This window comes from Takifugu rubripes, chromosome 5, assembly GCF_901000725.2.
Source record: "Takifugu rubripes chromosome 5, fTakRub1.2, whole genome shotgun sequence".
NCBI lineage: Eukaryota > Metazoa > Chordata > Actinopteri > Tetraodontiformes > Tetraodontidae > Takifugu > Takifugu rubripes.
This window is the reverse complement of record NC_042289.1, coordinates 9,877,378-9,896,042: the sequence shown is the minus strand read 5'-3', so window position 1 is coordinate 9,896,042 and position 18,665 is coordinate 9,877,378. Positions and strand designations below refer to the sequence as shown.

Here is an 18,665-nt window from a genome sequence, read left to right as displayed (position 1 = left end):
AGCAATTCTTTCAAAGACGCAACGTGTTGCTTTACAATATTAGATTTTATTCTCATTACAAACAACAAGGTACTCAGATGTTAAACTCGACTTTTAACGTCTACATATTTCTTAGACATGGATTGTTACACACAGGTCACAACTTAAAAAAAACACTGCTGGACACCTACCACTGGGATTTATCACATTATTAGTCGTTTAAGTTTAACTTTAAGATTTGAACACAGATCTGAACGTTCATGTAAGGCACGTTTGTTTATTTGCCCCATTGTTCCGAAGTCCATGAGACAAGTGAGTTTAGGTTTCTAGTTTTTGATCTAGTTGCCATATGATCTGCATATTTAAAAATGATGCTTCTCATTCAAATTCACAGAACACCTCTCAGTTATTGCTTAAAACTTTGCTGATTTAGTCCTGCAGCAAATTCCATAAATGGTTTTCCTGTACAAACTCTCTAACAGAGTGTAAAACATTGCACCTGCTGACCTACACTACTGTATTAGCAGATATTACCAATCTTAAAGTCTTTTTATTCATTAAAAATTACTTTTTAAACTGGAGGTAAATGCCCCCGTTTGTTCCGCATACAGTGTTAAACATTATTTGTAACCATACTCCACCTATGTAAGTAGTCTTTTCAACCCCATGAAAGGGTGAAATCCAGGCAGTTGGTGCATAATGACCCTCACTAATGTATGCGAGAGCTCGTCCTTGCTCACCTGCACGGTTAAACCGAGGCAATTGGACTGCTCTTCTATGACCTCCATGTCATAACGGCATTCTTCCATCCATTATAGCGCTGTATAGCTCCTCGTCTACTACCTCATATCGTGACGCTCGTGCATTCAAAACGTAGATTTGATCAGACGTGAGACGTGGGTCATACCCCTCCCTCTGCAGCCTGGTTTTCTGGATTTTAAATGTACCTGAACAGGAACAAGTAGATGCACACACAGGAGATGATGTGTTGATGTAAGATCCTCACTGATTTCAACATTGGGAAATTCAGGAGGGATGCTACCGTGAGCATACCTGTAGTGTCCACATGTGGGGAGATGCGCAGGAACACAGGGCGAGCATAAGAAGGAAGAGCTTTTTGGATTTTTTGCAAGAAGCTGTTGCTGTCAAACCTCCCTGTGGTGTCTGCAATTGCAGCCATACCCGCCTTCCCCTCGACAGCTGGTGCGAGTAATGGAGAGAAATGGAAAATAAGGACCACAGGCAAAGGAAATATGCCACAAAAGACAGCTGACTACAATGTCAACAAAATGTCCACCTGGCACCGTTACGCCATAGACGGCTACGTCAGTCTGTTCCAGAAGGTTGCTGAGAATGCCCTCCACCTCTGTGGTGGAGACATTTTCTCCCCTCCAGCGGAACGTGTCCCCACCACGGTCACGGAAGTACATATAGCCCAACTCATCCATCACCAACACGTCACCTAAAGGAGGCATGAAAAGCATGTACAACAGATGCTTTAGCCCTACTGCTCACAGACAATGCTCAGGAATTTGACACCATCTCTTGTTTTAAGGGTTTCAGAGTTCATGCTTTAGACACTATAAATGTCCATCTTGTCCTGTTATCTTTTAAAATCGCTTTTGAAAGGTGATGTATTCATTACAAGCAAAGAAGAGATCTGTTTTGCAATGTCGGGTAGCAAACCTGATATGTATGCGGAATCATTTCTCTTGAAGACATTGTGAGCTATCTTTTTTCTGGTAGCTTCTGGATTAGCATAACCGTCAAAACGCCGTAATGGGTCTTCCTGATTGATGCGGCCCACTAGAAGACCTGGCTCCCCTGTAGAGAAGGCAGACCACACTGGCACGTCTTGTAGAAGACATGTGGCACAGTGATACGATACATCTAAAAATGTCATGATTGTAGAATTAGTATAAGTTACCAGGGCGACAAGGCACACAGAGGCCTCGGCTGTCACGAACGAGCTCCATGCTGTCCTCGTCCACCCTCACCAGACGTATTGGGTACACATAGGGGAGAATGCGACTGTTGAATCCACATGCTCCAACCTGACAGGAGAGAATCAACTGACCCACTTCCCACTGCATTACTGACAACAACAGAAATAGTTAAAAAGCTTACCTTCCCATCCATATTGGCAATGCTACAGTTGCACTCAGTCGCTCCATAGAACTCGCCAATCTGTCCCACCCTGAAACGCTCGGTGAAAGCCTCCCACACGCTTGGACGCAACCCGTTTCCCACAGCCAGCCGGACTTTGTGGCCTTTTTCTGATGGTCGTACTGGCTGCGAGAGGAGGTAGCGGCAAATCTCCCCGATGTACTGCACCACCTGGTATGGGAAGGTCTTAATATTGTGGCAGTGCTTACACTAAACTAACGAGAATGCTTAGAACGGTTAGTCTCAAGCTCTTACCGTGCAGTTGTACTTGATGCAATCTTCCCAGAAGCGGCTAGCAGAGAATTTCTTCTTTACTACCACAGTGAGTCCATGCATCAGACACTGACCAACTCCCATGATATTACCTGCAGAAAGAGACAGCTCACTATTCATTTCAGCAAACCCTACAAATGGAAACCTGGGGAGCTGGAGGGGACCATACCTGCTGAGTGATAGAGAGGCAAGCAGTCATAGATAATGTCATTGGGGCGCATGCCAAAGGCAAAATATCCAAATGCAGCAATTCTGTAGTAACTGTTAGAGGAAAGGAGAAGAGATTCTTAGTGCAGCAACCCTGTCATCACTGAAGAGGGGTTGTTTATATGAGGAACCTACCGACTGTGTACCACAATGGCAGCCTTTGGTAATCCTGTGGTGCCTGAGGTGTAGATATAAAATAGTCGATCTGCACAAGAGAATGTAATAGTCTATTACAACGACACTTAACAGGAAAGTACACCCATGGAGTGGCTGCGGGACTGCTTTAAGTAAACCCAAAGGACATGAGAGAAGAAACAGAGACATTTCTATCATATCCTCCATGAAACCTTTACTGTTGTTCAAATATCAGAAATACCAGACTGCTGTTAAAAGGTCATTCAGGAATTCAAATTACAACACGGGGGTAGACCACTGTACAAAATACAAGATACAGTGGGTACAGAAAGTATTCAAACCCTCTTAAATCTTTCATTATTTTGTTATGGTGAAGCCTCATTTGGTGACCCAAACTTCTTTCATATGAGTTATAGACACCACTGAAATCTTAGAAACAATAAATGCGGCAGATTTTGTTTTTCTAGCCTTGTCCAGATCTTGGGCTTGCTACAGCTCTGTCTTAGTGCTCTTCAGGCAGTACTCTTGACCTCCTGGATCTAATTTTTGCTCTGATCTCAGGCCCAATTTAGACAGGTGTGGGTCATAAAAATCAGGTCCAACCCATCTAATGCAAAACAGATGAAAATATAGAACCATCTGAAAAACAGCTGAAGAAAGAAACGCAGCACACCTGAATGAACTACATGATTGGGACAGCAGAGCGAATAATTTGTGAAATGTTCTGAAACTCTGGGTTTGTGCCGACTGATTTTTACATGAGGTGCTGGATACTTTCCATACCCACTGTAAAATTAATGACTTTAAAGTAGGTGTAACTATACTTGTCTCATGTACTTACTGATCTGAAAATTGCGACTAAAACATTTTTTCCCCCAGTGACTCAGACCGAGGTCACTAAATGATAATTACCGTTCATGCCTTTAGGGGGACCGGAAGGTGCAGGGGGGTCTCTAGGAGCAGAGGCTAAAATTGGATCCAGTGACTGAGCCCCCAAACTGGTCAGAACTTCTGCACTAATGGTTCCAGTGCAAAAAGGCACCATAGACTGGCGGAAAGAACTGATTTCCAGCATGGCTGATGTTCAGTGGGGGGGGGGACAAGAGTATGCAGAGGTGAATAAACAGTGAATAAAACCCAAATATTCAGAAACAATTACACTTAAACTGATGGACTGATGTATTTCAGATAAACATTTTTTTCTTTATTATCACTGTGTGGAAGTTGGCACAGAAGTTCTCAAGTTTAAACCCTGACCTAAACAGTCTGCAGAAAATTCGGTGAGTCAACACTAACTCACAAGCTGCTTGTGCATGGTTGTTGAACGTGTGTGCCACATAAAAAGCTGTGAAAACAGCTTATTGGAATATCACCACAAGCAGAGGGAAATGGTTAAATTAGCAGAAAACAAAGAGAATCTGTTGAACAACAACAACAAAGATGCAGCAAAGATGACGTTTTACAGGCAATGTGATCACTGACAGTGTGGCCAGGCCACATGACACGTTGGAGTCAGCAACAGGAAAATGCTCATTTGGCGTTTCCAGCAAAATATTAATCACTCTTTATTTAGCACTCACATCTACTGTGTCAGAGTGACACCATGAAGAGAGGATTGTTGAAAATTTCTTACCATCTGCAAGTTCAGCTCCAAACACAATAGCACGTGACCCCGACACCCCAAGACAGTGGAGCAGAGAATCATGGCGAAGGTTAAAGTTGATAAGTGCAGCTTCAACTCCAACCTTGGCAAGACCCAGCCAAAGTGCCACCTGCAAAGGCCTACTTTCCATAAAAAGGGCCACCACATCACCCGAGACCCATCCCTGAGCTCTGGCCCAGTGGGCCACTGCGTTGGACAACTCATCCAGCTGTGTAAAGGTCCATGTTTCTCCTGTAGCCTCATAGATCAGTGCTGGTTTATTTGGGTGGCGTTTCACTGTCTGGGCAAATATGGAAAGTATGTTACATCCATTGCGCATGTATCGCCACAAAGACAGCTTCACTCTTAGAAGCACACACAGGCCACTGGAAAAGGTCAGAGGAAGACAGAGGACGAAACAAAGTCAGTAAAGGATGTAGACCCACAATTATGTTGACAACTGTGCAGTTACCTTACCTGAGGTCTCTTTTGGCAGTGCGTGCTGCAATGTAGAAGTATTTCCAGGTTTTTGTGCCTAGATAGACCCCAAGGCCTGCTGCCAGACTCCAGGACCAGGACACCCCAATGAGCCGCAACATACCCATGGAACCCAGAGAGGCTGAGGCTTTTGTAACATAGTGCATTCTAGACATGAACAGACGGGAGAACAGTGACTGTATCATAGGCCTTTATGCCAAAAATGTATGAATATACAGTAGCATGTAAGGCTGTAATCATAAGGATATATAGGTTGCTCTATGAACAAAGTTCCTTGGCTTTGATCCTTGGAAGTTCAAAGGTAAATGTTTCTGAGGGATCTGGAACATCATCAAACTTAACTCATCGCTTACTTTGTTCCATTATCAACTTTTCCTGAAAATGTGTTTATAACTTTTGTCTTTTACAAATAGACGCAGAGACAAACGCCGGCTATCACATAGCCACGAACTTGTCCCCCGTAAACACACATCAGTCCAACTTTGCAGACATCTTACCTCAGAGTGTGCAGAAGTCCACCTTTCACCCAATAACCTCTCAAACTGGCACAATTGGTGGCAGGGGAACCGCAGCAGAAAAGTTAGCAGCGCTGATGCCTTTGACTGGATGCCAAGAGCGTGGTGACATATAATATAACGTTCTGAGTGAGGTAAGAAGTTGTTAAGACAGAACAGCTCCTCCGCGCTGCTGCTGCCAGTTCATGCATTAAACGGTTTCTGGAACTCGATGTTAAACGTACGCGAATGATTCCGAAGCTCTTATCTACAGGAAATACTTCAGCTTTTGTTAACGGTATTCCAACGACCGCCAGCTCTTATCTGAATAAGGGCTGAAAATCGCGCTATGTATCAGACTATTTTCTGAACTCCATATTGAATTGAGTCGTTGCCAAAGAAGCTCCGCCTACTCGAAGTGTGAGTCCTCGCTAGCATCTCTGCCATTTGTCCAAAAACACGCCTGTCAAAGTGTTCTTTATCCTGATTGGATGACACCAAACACCGCCCACTGCCGTGCTGGTAGTGGCTCCGCGCCTGGGCTGGCTCTTCATCGCGTACCGGCACAGACTACTAACTACTGTATTTGCTTTAAATGCTGTGAAAAGTTTATCGCCATCCAGTAATTCATGTCGCTGCGTTGTATTCTAAATAGGTTTAGCGCTAACAGGGACGTTATGTTTGTAGCACAGCAAACATTTCACGTCTTCATTAGTTACAAATAAACTTATCTTGCTTGTCAAAAGGGCTAAAGCGCAGCAGGGTGATTGTAGAGTGAGCCCATGTGTCTCTAACGAGGGGCCGCATGTGGTTACCCCCCCTCCCAAACGTCTCTACATGAGCCCTGAAGGATGTGTCACAGTAGTAAAGGTGTGATCACAATAACACTACTGGGAAGGAGAGATAAAAGAATGTCATTCACATGAGGCTGTGTCACTCTGCTCCACTGACGAGGTACCTCTGGGTTTAAAAATACACAGCACATGTGCTCCAAAGAAGTGACTAAGTTTGTCTGTGGGCTTCCCAGTCTGATAGACTGCAAAGGCCTCCTGGTCAACTGGAAATAAGCTTCTCTCAGGAACTGAAATCTCAAAAGTAGGGTTAGACATGGACTGAACTGCCCAGAGCTGTGTGACCAGAGCGGATACCAAAATAAACCAGTGTTATGCAGCCCAGTAGAATGCTTTAACAGATTATGTCTTATAACTCCGGTGGCTGCAGGCCACTAGTAACCAGTAGCCAGAATGTGTCAGTGTCAGAGAAATGAACAGAAGTGAAGGAAAAGCTGAAGTCATTCATGGGAAGAGACATATTTACATTAAAGTTATGTGTTTAATGTAAGCGACAAGAGAACCCTAACCACACACACACACACACACACACACACACACACACACACACACACACACACACACACACACACACACAGTACCAGGAAAACCTGACAAAACGTTTTAAAGAGTTGCCTTATAAAGCAGATTGTTCCACATCCTAGTCAAATCAAAATTATTTGAAATTATTTCAAGTGCAAAAAATAGCTCCAGTTTCAAGGTCTTTTAGAAACACCTAAAGCATAAATTACAGTGATCAATTCCACAGTCTCTTTTAAAAATATACTTCTCTTCTCAGAAAGTAAAGTAAAGTGTGCACCCACCCACACACACCCACACACACACACACACACACACACACACACACACACACACACATATAGTTAAAATGCATGTATACATTTAAAATGAAAATCAATTCTTAAAAGGTTTATAATATAATATAATTCACAATATCTTACAGTCACACATATTTTTGAGTTAGAGACAAAAAGACAAGAATGTAATTCAGTGATATGAGAGAGAGAGAGAGGTGTGAGGGGGTCATAGTCTTCATCTTCAACATCTGCTGTCATCCAGCTCTTTAAATGGGAGACACTCCTGTGTCCTGGGTGCTCTTGGATACCTGGGGACCACAGAGGGGGAGAATCTCATTCATCACGACAGTTTCAGGATGAAAGAAAAATGAAATGCTGTGTGTTCAGTAAAAAATCCTCCCCCACAAACATTTACAAGACAGGATCTTAAGATTGAATTTAACTGAAATTGCCATTAATCACATGATAAAATACAATATCCTTACATTTGCTTTGCTGGAGCTGGAGAATTTGTATTCTGTGTAGCTTCTTTTTCTTGGTGCACACAATCTGGACAGGATATTTACATACTCTTCTCTTACCTAAGAACAAATTGACACCAATGAAGTGGAACCTGATCGTTACTAGAAAGAGGATTGTAACCCACCTGTTTGGAAAACAGACAGTGCATGACAAAGAGCATAACCCCTTGAAGGCTTCCAAAGATTGTGAATAGGTAAGACATGATTATTGTGTTTTCTCCAAACTGGAAACAGCCAAATATCCACATGGTACCCAACACACACAGCTGGGCCACTGCAGTAATGACAAATGCCCTGCAGGGGGCAGAAAAGATACACATGTTCAACTTGGAGGCTTGAACAGGAGCAGTGTTTATGTCCACGAGAGGCAGTTATATAAAAAGTACGCACGCGCGCGCGCGCACGCACACACGTTCAACAACCATGCACAAGCAGCTTGTGAGTTAGTGTTGACTCACCGAATTTTCTGCAGACTGTTTAGGTCAGGGTTTAAACTTGAGAACTTCTGTGCCAACTTCCACACAGTGATGATAAAGAAAAAAATGTTTATCTGAAATACATCAGATTTTTTTTTCAATAAACAAGCTATTTTCAGGACTTTTCCTTCGACAGTGATATCCCCCCATATTACTCACAGTAATGATGACACAGACGGGGCCGAAGAAACTCCAAATAAAGTCCAGGTTTAACCAACAACTGAAACATATAATCAGAGTTTATAGGCTTAAAATTGTCTCTTCTTTCACAAAAAAGGCATTATTAGCATCGGAAGACTTACTATCTCTTTGTTCCATATCCCTTAGGATGAACTAAGGCAAAGACGCCGACAATCACAGCTGGGACTCCATAGCCTCCCAACATCATATACAGTGTTTTAAAGTTTGTGTTAAAAACAAGGACTACCATTCTGAAGAGTTGTATCCCTTCCAGACACATCCAGCAAAATGCTGCCAGGTAGAAGAAATGCAGCAGCCCTGCTACCACAGCGCAGCCAACCTATTGTCAAAAAAGATCAGGATGAGGACGGCCATGCAGCAAAAAGGGCACAAAGGATGCAGAAAAGTAATGAAAAGGAAATAGGAAGAACTTTGCTGAATTGTTATTTATTCATCTAATACAGGCACATAAATCATTCACAAGCTCTGCTGTTACTCAGCATCTCTGTGATGTATTTATATTGCTGCCCACATTTGGGCCACTTCTGCTGGGCATCTCAGCAGAAGGGGCTAACTATTTACCTGGCTTTTGGTCTGAGAAATTGATGTCAGGAAGATAAGGAAGGCAAGAAAGAGGCTGATGCACAGGTGCAAATGGATGGTGGTTCTTGGGCTTTGGATAGAGCGGATCATTGAGAATGTCAGAATGCAGACAAACAGGCAAATGAGTGAAAGGGAAAGGCCCCAAAATGTCATCATCTGCAGCTCAAAGTGGTCCTGTTGAAAAAGAAAGGTTATGTTTGAAAACTTAATTCAAACTGTGACACCGTGCAATACGTTTATGTGATTCATTGTTTAGATTTCTTGCCTCCATTTGATAGAGTGCCATAAGCACAGCAAAGCTGCTCAGGTGGCTGCAGGAGCACACGGTGTATTCAGAGTTGGAGTCCACCGTGCTGCAGCCACGGGGAGACCACGTCCCTCCTTCCTCAGAGGAATCCCAGAACACGCACACGTGGTTCAATTCGTTTGACTATGAACAAAACATAATCACTCAAAGCTTTACTGCAGAAAACAGAATTCTCACAGCATAAAGGTCTTTACCTGTTTCAGGTGGTAGAAAGTTAGTTTGATGGGCTCACTGAGTTGGCTGGTGTCATTGTTACTGACTGTGACTGTCACGATTTTAGAGTTGAGTTTAAAGGTTTGATCAGGTTTTGGTTTCATCCCACTGAGGAAGCCGTCTGCAGAGGCCTCCAGATTGGTGTAGCTCAACAGGGACAGAGTTGCATATCCTTTCAGAGGCAAGGCAGTATGACATCAGTAAAACAAATGTAAATATTGCATTAGCAATAATTAGATTCAAAATGATGTAAATGTACATGTGGTTCAAAACTGCACAGTGTGCACAGCTATTACCAGGGTAAGATGCGGGATCTCCAGCAACTGTCTCCCACTGGATGTCCAGGTTGGTGTGCTTGGATGATAAATTGAAGGGTCCCCGAGGTAAATCAGCTCCCTTATGTACCAGAAGCTTCACCTCTGTATGTAAACAGGCATTTTTAAAGGCGCGTATGGTTGCCTTGTTAATATTATAAATTCCAGCAATAGAGAGGGAACAAACTATCTGGGTGAGTGAAGAAAGATCTTTGAGTGAAGCGTAGAGGAAGTAAAGCAGAGAAAACTTAGACTTTCACTGTGTCAACTTATATTTAACCTGTATAAGTGGAGGTTCTTGTTGCCCCAGGGGGGTCAATTAAAGGTCCTATGAGCCTCAGTGAATTCTCCACCATGTCCAGAACAGCAGAGACTTCCCTGTTGTCACTGAGGACTCTATTAGCTAAGAGGTTGTCGATCATAGACAACAGTTTCTGCAAGGAGGAGGCAGAGGGAGAAGCAAAGTCAGACCCAGGCCCAACTTTCATCCCGCAAACACCTCAGGTCACTTTAAACAGCTTTGGATTCATGTTTCACCACTCTGATAGAACCTAATTAAGTACCACTGGTCCTTCCATAAAGGAATATTCCAGTTTTCTCTGCAGGAATACCTGAAGCAACTTGTCTCCATTCATCTCTGTTGGATTCTCACATCCTGTCAGCATCAAACAGGCTTCCTCCAGGTGCTGCACAAAGTCATGCCCTACCTGAAAGGTCTTTGAAAAGGGTTTTGGAGGACGAAAGTAAGAAGATTGAATAAAGAGCTGGTTTACATTCATACTGGAGGGTGACTGGAATGTTTGGGGTGTTTCTTTACCTCATTGTGATTGTTCAAACTGAAAGCATCACATTTCAATGCTGAGGAAAGGAAGTTTGTTTCATTAAATGTGCTTGCTGAAGAAGATGATAGTGATGACCTCTAGATTATGGTGACCTATGATGTTCTGATTCTAGTAAACTGGAAACATTTCAATGTTCTCACCGGTGCAGTTGAACTCTTGGTTGCCATAGTTAGTAAATCCTTCCTGGCACGTGCAAAACTGGCCGTTACTCCCATTTTGCCAGATCGTGTTATTGCTCAGGCGTATGTCTGAAAGGGAAAATGTTTATTCTGTTTGAGTTACTATCTGTTACCATGTTCATAGAGAAACAAAACACAGATCAAAGGAGCCATTTCCTAACCTTACTGCTCTGAACCAACTGTATTTAAATTTTGACAACTTTCTAAACATGTTAAATCACGTTGTCAGAGAAACCATTATATACAGCTAAGGAACATTTTCCCCTGTCAAACAATCCATCCATATTTTATATTTGTACATTGTTGCTTATTCTTAATCAGGGTCAGCAGGGGTGCATCTCTCAGCAGTCAGTAGAGACCCTATGCATGCCCTGCTGTCTTAATATTTATGACTTAAGTTCAGTTACCGTTTAAGGTCAAATGAGTGCTGTTGTATTAAACACATCATATCTTTATCTTCACCTTCACATTGCTCCTCTGCACCAGAGAAGCCATCGTTGGCAGATTTCAGTCTGTATCCAGAGTTGCAGACACAGCGATAGCTGCCACGTGTGTTGATGCAAGTTGCATTTCCACCGCAAATGTTTTCCTCTTCACATTCGTCGATATCTGTATCAGGGATCGGTTCGCAGCATGAAGCGCTCAAACTGTTGCCTCAGTGTTTGCACAGGTCTCTAGGGAGATAGTAACTATGCTGGTTTGTCAGTGCTGACAGACAACTGACCTGTGCACGTCACACCGTCACTATGATGAAACTTTTCCACCCCAGTAGAGGAAATGAAACCACTGTCACATATGCATGAATAGCCTGGCGCGGTGTTGAAACATTCTGCATCAGTTCCACACAATCCTGGACTGTCATTACACTCGTCAATATCTTTGAAAGAAAGGAGTTAAGGGCAGGACGTGTATAGTTTTAAAGCGCAGCAACGATGTGATGTTGTTGCAGCGTCACCTACCACGACACACTGCAGCGGAATCAGCAGAAAAATTCACTGAGTTTTGTGATGACAGGAAACCCTCCAAACACTGGCAGTAAAAGCTGCCATTTGTGTTAAAACATTGTGTGTTTTCACCACAGATCTCATCCTCATCAGGATTGTCTTCATTGGCTTGACATTCATCCAAGTCTTCATGAAAAACCCCAGAATGGCCAAAAAAAGAAAGTCAAATTTATATGCAGTCTTTAAAGTGTTGTGATAACGTGACACAAAATTGATCTGTTAATCTTTCATCATTTGATTTAACTGAATTTGTTCAGATGGCTTTTTTTTGTACCTGAGCATTCTTGGGCCACAGAGTTGAATCCAGGGGGGCAGGCCGGACTCATCATCAGGTCCACAGCAGAGCAGATGCTCAGCACTGAAAAGCAGGAAATCAACCATCAGCTGACACTTATGTTTGAGTGGACTCTGAAAACATTTCTGATTTGAGAGTTACAGCGATGCTGTATGAAAAATAAGATACAAAGTCGATATAAAAGTGAGGTCTTATTAGAGATGATAATTATTTATGTTTATATGCAACTGTTTTACATTTTAAAAAAAAAATCAAAAATAGAACACACACACACACACACGCATATATATGTATTAAGTTCACAAATTCCTTTAAAATAAATTCAATATTTTGAATTGATCAGTTGATTAAATAATGAAGCATTTCTAGGAGAATCCCTGTCATGTTGATCCTCCCAGTATAGCTGTGGTTTCCATTAGCTGTGGCATGATGAACTCATCGTGTATAAATATCATAGAAGCTATTTTATGCTGTGAGGGCCAGGTGGCACATTGTTTAAAAAATTCTGCTGCATTAAGAATCACTTTTTTGCTTAAATAAAAGTGAATAAAAGTCTTAATACGAAAAATGTACTATGCGGAAACAAAGGTTGGCTTTTGTCAGTTCTTGAGATCTTTTGAAATTGTAACAGTACTTCCATATATCTGCATTAAAATCAGACCCGCACAGATAATTAGAAGAAGACATTGTGAAGACATTTTTAAAGTGCCTTAAAGAATGAATCCCCATCAACAGCTGTGTACTCACCCATCATCAGTAAGTCCCATCGGCTCATTGTGCTAAAAAAACAAAACAAAACACTTTCCAGATCTTAAAAGTTTCAAAAGTTCTCTTTTGTCTTCGCGTCCAGGAATATATTAAAATCAAATCCTAGCCTACTACTGTAAGGAGGAGTGTAAAAACATACTTGTTATTCGTATGCCAACCTCTGATTTCCAGCTGCAAATTTTATTGAAACATACTACTGCTTCTTTTCAAGAATTTATGCCCTTGTTGGGGCTGGCTGATGCTCAGAGGAAGTAGTTATAGGCCGTCCCTCCCATGAAAATTCTGATGATGTGCGCAAAATTATTGTACTGTCGGACTATCATGTGAAAATAGAAATGGTGTTGAGAAAAAAACGTTCCATTTTCCCAAGAAAAGTTGAGTGTCAGCAGACAGATGAAGTATGTGTGGGGACATGGGCTATAATAGTGTTTGTTTATTTGCAGTTATGTTTCCTGCTACAGGATGAGACATGGTGTTCTTTGCTTCACAGTTTCTCACATCCCTTTCTAACTCTTGTTATAGTCATCGCATTATGAAATGTGGCTTTCTCACATTGGTGCCACTTTGGGCACTGAAATTATGTGCAAATGTTAAGCATGTATAAAATTAAACTGATGTAACAATTCAACAAAAGAGACCGTCAATTTTTCAGCAGCTGAATTGTTTGCCGCTCAGAAGGACGAGGTCAGTCCTGGGTCTGGACGCAGCGCGCCAAGACTGTGACAGGCGGAGCGGCTGTTGGTATGGTTTCACACGTCGGAACAATGATATGGGCTCGGTGCTCCACAGCTGTACAAAAGGTTGGTGACAGATAACAGGTCTTCAGAGTGTTATAAATGTTAACAGACACACCTTCTAAGGTGCCGACCTTATATAGATTATTTATTTTGGCTCCTGTCTTGTTAATGGACATTTGGATATGTAGAATTTCAGTCCTAGAACACCATCAGACCTCAGCCTAAATTTTCCCAAACTCCAAGCATATGAAAGAAATGTCCAGGTCTGTTTCTGATACCAATGCTCACCATCGGAGACATGACTCTGCCTCTGGTGTTGAGAATTAGGGGTTTTGTGAAGCTGGAACGCGTCCAGGTCTTATCCTGTTATCTCCCTACCTTCTTTCTGTCTCTACCAAGATAGTGTACATATAGAGTTTTGGAGGCTTTGTGTGGTCTCCGTTTGTTTCCATTTTGGGTTCTGTCAGATTTATCAAACAATGAGGACAGACCTGAATGTGGACCAGCTGTCTCAACTGTTTCCTGACAAACCCTGAACAAAAAGGTCAGAGAGGAGATTGAGTGGTGACCCAACAATGATGACTAAAATCCAGCTATTTCAAAGGATTTTCATTTTCAAAGAATGTCAATAAACTATCACACATAAATGCAATTTCTTAGATTTGTCTTAAAATAGTTCATTTGTATGACTAACAAGAACAGAGCCTTGAAACGAAATAACGACTCATGAAGATTAACATTTTGGATGTTTTTAGACCAAGTTTCTTTTCCTTTCTTTTCTTTTTTTGAGCAGGGATAGAAAACGCACACTTTCCAATGACGTCATGTGTTTATAATAGGAAAACAGCGACACTTAGTGGAGACCATGGGTATTGCAGCAACACTTCCTGAGGCGATGTTATGAAGAAACATTCCGGCCATAAATTTGCCATTAATGCAATCATCAGGATCTCTTATGAAATGACCTTTAAATGTTTGTTTAGTGTTAAATAAAATGTGGGAGAGAACACTGATAGGGAGCCTTTCGGGCCATGATCATTTTCTACTTTGGATAACATTCCAATCCGCTTCTGCGTGGGCAACAATTCACCTGTTATTGAGTTGGACATTAAAGCAGACCTAGAAAAACAGCCAGTTCAGCAGTTTTGAAGAAATGTCTCGAAGATGCTGATTCCAACATTTTGTACTCGTTTACATGTGAGAGTTCCAAAGCCAGAGGGCTGCTGCAGGGCACAGGAGCCACGTTATGTGCTGATATTTGAATGTGAAAAAGACCCATGTCCAAAATGGAGGACTTCACACTTGATTCTCGTTCATTTGACTGCTCTGAATTCCACTGAAATATTAGTTAAAATAACTTTAAATATCTCAGTTGTTTTCCCAAGGTCAGATGCTTTAATTCTACATGTGCACATCTTTGTCTGAACTATAACATTTTTCAAAATATGTGGGACAATGTCAAATGTTTATTTGGGTTTATTGCTGTTTGTAAGGAAATGTGCATCTAAATTTACACAGCGATATGAGAATAGCAGGTTTTCAATTATTCAGAATATGCATATTTTCAAATTCTTGTTGAAAATGCTGAATCAACCATGTGTTAGAGGAGTAGAAGAGAGTGCTTAAACAAATGGTACTAGATGGTTACACATTGACGCCGCTCCAATATAATAATTTTAACAGGACAATAATGCTTTGAAGTCATTAAATGCTTACTGGTGTACTTTACATGGCATGAAACATATTTGAACTGGGTTTTTCTGTTCATAGCTGCCAGCATTTTACAGCATGAAAGTGTTTCTCCCCCTACACACACCCTGATTATGAATAAACAACAAGCTGTGTGGCCTTACAGATTAATCATCAAATCACAATACAAAACATTAGAGTAATTACACTCTGCTATTCCCATAAGATCATAATTGCTATTTGATGTGTCTATGCAGGAACTCACACTGTCTAAAATGTTAGTCATTAAAAAAGGAGTATATTTGAGAAAGCTTAATTTAGCACTTTCATCGGCAAATTAAAATATTTTAAAGGCTCATACCGCTCTCAGATCTGTCCTACTCGCAGATATTTGGGAATGCTCTTTTGAGGTTTAGAATCACCTCTGCCCTCGCAATTTAGCTTTAATTAGTCCTCATTTAACAAAGATTCCGTTTCAGTGCGGCGCGGTGGGATTGTTGTTCTGGTGTCCAACCAGCAGGAGGCACTACAGCCCCGCTGTGCAGGACCATGAACGTGAGCCGATCAGGCTGAAAAACACAATTTCAGAGTTTGCACTGAATATTCATATAATGTGAAAGACGAATACCATTTTTCACACAAGCGATTATCTATATTCACATTAGAAGCTGGAGAAATGGAATGATGAAGATCATCACGTTGCTTAATTGAAGAAAGACATTAATTAACTTAGCTTTTATCCTCCATCCCAACAATTCTAGATTTTTAAAAAGTTTTCAACTTAGTTGAAGACAAAATTTGGTGCCGCGTGTGAGGATTTCTATGCCACCTGCTGCAACCTCTGTTTAAACTTCAACCTCCTCAACAATAATTTACCCTAAAAAGAGTCATTTTCTCACCCTCCCACCTTTATTGCGTGCTCATTCGCAGTCTTTGTGTCTCAGCTATTGAAAGGCAGAGGGAGTCGGCAGCAGTTGGGTTGTTGGATGCAGCTTTGAATGAATCCCCATCTTTTCAGAAATGCAGTCGGTGTGAATGAACTGTTCCAAAGTGATGTCCTGCTCAAAGAGCTTACCTGGGAACAAAAGCGCCACACATTTTGATGCACTGCGACTATGCCAGGTAAACACTGGCACACCAACAAGGACTTTGGTGGCACGTCTGACAGCCATACGCAGCAGAACCGCTGCTGTGCTCCCTGATAATTCCTGACCTGTGACTTTTCCTGCTATACCCTCCATTTCTTTAAATACAATATTCGATACCTTAAACACATGTCAGCCAGTGCCCCGTTCTGATAGCTCCTTACTCCCTCTCCTTTCCACCTCCCTCTGAATTATTGAGCTCTCTCTTTCAAGGGGACCAGCTCCTCTCATCAGATGTGTAGGCCATCAGGCTTGCTTCACCGCTCCTTCACCCGTGGCTGAAGCCTCCCCCATGTTGCCTCATGGCATTGAGGAAATCACTCACATGCCCCTCACTTACTTCTCACTTCAACACTTGCTGCCTCTCAATCTTTTTTCAAGCTCTCACCCTCCTAACCTTTTCTTTAAATAACTCCCTCTTGCCTTCACACTTTCTATACCTCCTTTTTTGCAGTTCTCCTCGCCTTCTTTCTCCCGAACCCCAGCTCTCTTTCCCTGCTGTTCTGTTTTTCCTCTAATGTCACGGCCCACTGCTGGGTGTCACTGAGTTGATGGAGAGAAAAAAAATGGAGAACTGAGTTATGGGATGACTTTGACAGGAAAGTGTATGTGTGTGTGTATGTGTGTGTGTGTGTGTGTGTGTGTGTGTGTGTGTGTGTGTGTGTATGTGTGTTGTGCATAAGAACCTATTGTCGTGAGATCCAGCCTGGACACATGATGCTGATATGGATTTGGCAGCACGTGTTGTGATGACAGTCGGTGCAGCAGTACACTAAAACCACACCGCAGCATTCCTGATCCCAACACTACACCAGTTGCATTTGCCTTGTTGTTGTTGTGTGAGTTGTTGTTGTGTGTTTCCGCTCCATCCTCCATCCTCCGCCCAAATCCACCGGCTGCGTCTTCAGTGTGCAGCCAGCCGGCTGAAAATGAGGCGTCACAGTAGTGGATGAATTCACGCGACTGTCCCACTTTGTAGTGCTCAAAAGGAGCCACCAAATCAATGGTTCCCATGCAGAGGAGGAGGAGAAGGATACACTTTTGTCTTCATTTGGGTCCATGATTTATTATTGAGGTGTCCTGTTGGGGTGAGGGTGAGCTTCAGTCTCCAGCTCCAGTTTGTCACCTAGAGACGTGTATGTTTCCTGGAACTCACATAGACGTAGGGAACAATTACAAAGCGACCCATAAGGCTGCGTCTCCTGTTCAAGCCTCCTTCAGCAGCTCTGTCTGGTGGTGGAAGGAGATTGGATTTAAACTTAAAGAGGAGGCCCGGCAAATGCCTCTGTTCTTCGAGTATTGAAGGGAACCTTAAAGATCCATTTTAATGCAATGGTAGCAGCACTTGTGATCTAAAAGCTAATCAGGGAGACATTTTCCTTTGGTGCAATTTCAACATTATGAGGAGACCTTGGTGCTTAATACGATGGTTTTCACGTGTCATCTCTCTTTAACAGTCGGGTCATTCAATAGAATTGATTCAATCAGCAGTAAAGCACGAAACAAAATCGGGTAAGTCAGAAACCAGTTCAGCAGTTTGACTCAATTCACACCTATAGCTGCAAACATTTCGGCTCCACAGTGTGTGCACATACGTGCACGCTCGCGCAGTTACTAAACAGGGAGTTGGAGTTTATTGAGGTGTTTATGTGTGTCGCATCTGAACTGCAAATTTGGGCGGAAACTGTGTTTGAGGAAAAGACAGATGTGCGCTCAGCCACCAAGACAGTAAATTCAGCAGCAAGTGCTTTGGAAAGGCCCCCACAGCTATTCAAACAGATTAACGGCAACAAACAGCCAAACAAAGCACAATAAAACACCAAGTGTGGACGGCTGCCAACTGACTGGTGGCAAGAATTGATTTATGTTTTATGGAATATATGCAGTATACGGGAGGTCAGGAGGGTTGGAAGAAAAAAAGTGGACAAGTTCTCGGCTTGTGCATCTTTATTTCTATGTGTAGGATCAGGTTTGTGAAAGGTCTCTGGCATGAGTGGGTGGCAAAAATGCCCAAATTCCTATGATACATGATGATCTGAGGAGGGAGTGGGAAGTGGCTCATCCGGTCCATGTTATTAGTCGAGCTCTGCTGGACCATGTAATAGCTTGACAGTGCAACAAGGAGTCGCTGTTCCAAGAGCTGACCTGTCCAGCGCGACCTCCTGCAACAGACGTGCCACAGCGCAGTCACACAGAGGTTCACCAGGAAAAGCTACAGCAGGTGTATTAGTGAGTGTGTGCCGAGCTACTCGGTGTTTGCATAAGTGCTGATTCTGCTTTCCCAAAATGTTCATCTCTGCATTTTCTTGCCTTTCCCCCTCACTGGTCCTGCACCTTTTACTCCCGTCAT

The 18,665-nt window shown here is 42.4% G+C and overlaps 2 protein-coding genes across 2 annotated transcripts; both read right to left on the bottom strand.

Moving 5' to 3' along the window:
* Nucleotides 1–26: 26 nt before the first annotated feature.
* On the bottom strand, nucleotides 27–5,828 carry slc27a1a (solute carrier family 27 member 1a). Its single transcript, XM_003964742.3, has 13 exons — nucleotides 5,398–5,828; nucleotides 4,880–5,047; nucleotides 4,394–4,788; nucleotides 3,673–3,837; nucleotides 2,761–2,830; nucleotides 2,588–2,679; nucleotides 2,401–2,510; nucleotides 2,107–2,316; nucleotides 1,907–2,033; nucleotides 1,666–1,803; nucleotides 1,277–1,441; nucleotides 1,033–1,179; nucleotides 27–926 (listed from the first exon to the last, which is right to left on the bottom strand). The coding sequence occupies exons 2-13, from the start codon at nucleotides 5,044–5,046 to the stop codon at nucleotides 769–771; spliced, it is 1,944 nt and encodes a 647-aa protein (XP_003964791.1). The 5' UTR covers nucleotide 5,047; nucleotides 5,398–5,828; the 3' UTR covers nucleotides 27–768.
* A 1,291-nt stretch (nucleotides 5,829–7,119) lies between these two features.
* adgre5a (adhesion G protein-coupled receptor E5a) lies at nucleotides 7,120–12,942 on the bottom strand. The gene is made up of 19 exons (XM_011604052.2): nucleotides 12,724–12,942; nucleotides 11,956–12,039; nucleotides 11,637–11,807; nucleotides 11,402–11,554; nucleotides 11,140–11,286; nucleotides 10,639–10,746; nucleotides 10,474–10,514; nucleotides 10,268–10,372; nucleotides 9,937–10,090; nucleotides 9,639–9,761; nucleotides 9,324–9,514; nucleotides 9,088–9,252; nucleotides 8,802–8,996; nucleotides 8,342–8,559; nucleotides 8,199–8,259; nucleotides 8,022–8,113; nucleotides 7,689–7,857; nucleotides 7,528–7,623; nucleotides 7,120–7,350 (listed from the first exon to the last, which is right to left on the bottom strand). Exons 1-19 carry the CDS (start codon nucleotides 12,749–12,751, stop codon nucleotides 7,309–7,311), a joined length of 2,343 nt encoding a protein of 780 aa, XP_011602354.2. The 5' UTR covers nucleotides 12,752–12,942; the 3' UTR covers nucleotides 7,120–7,308.
* Nucleotides 12,943–18,665: the final 5,723 nt, after the last annotated feature.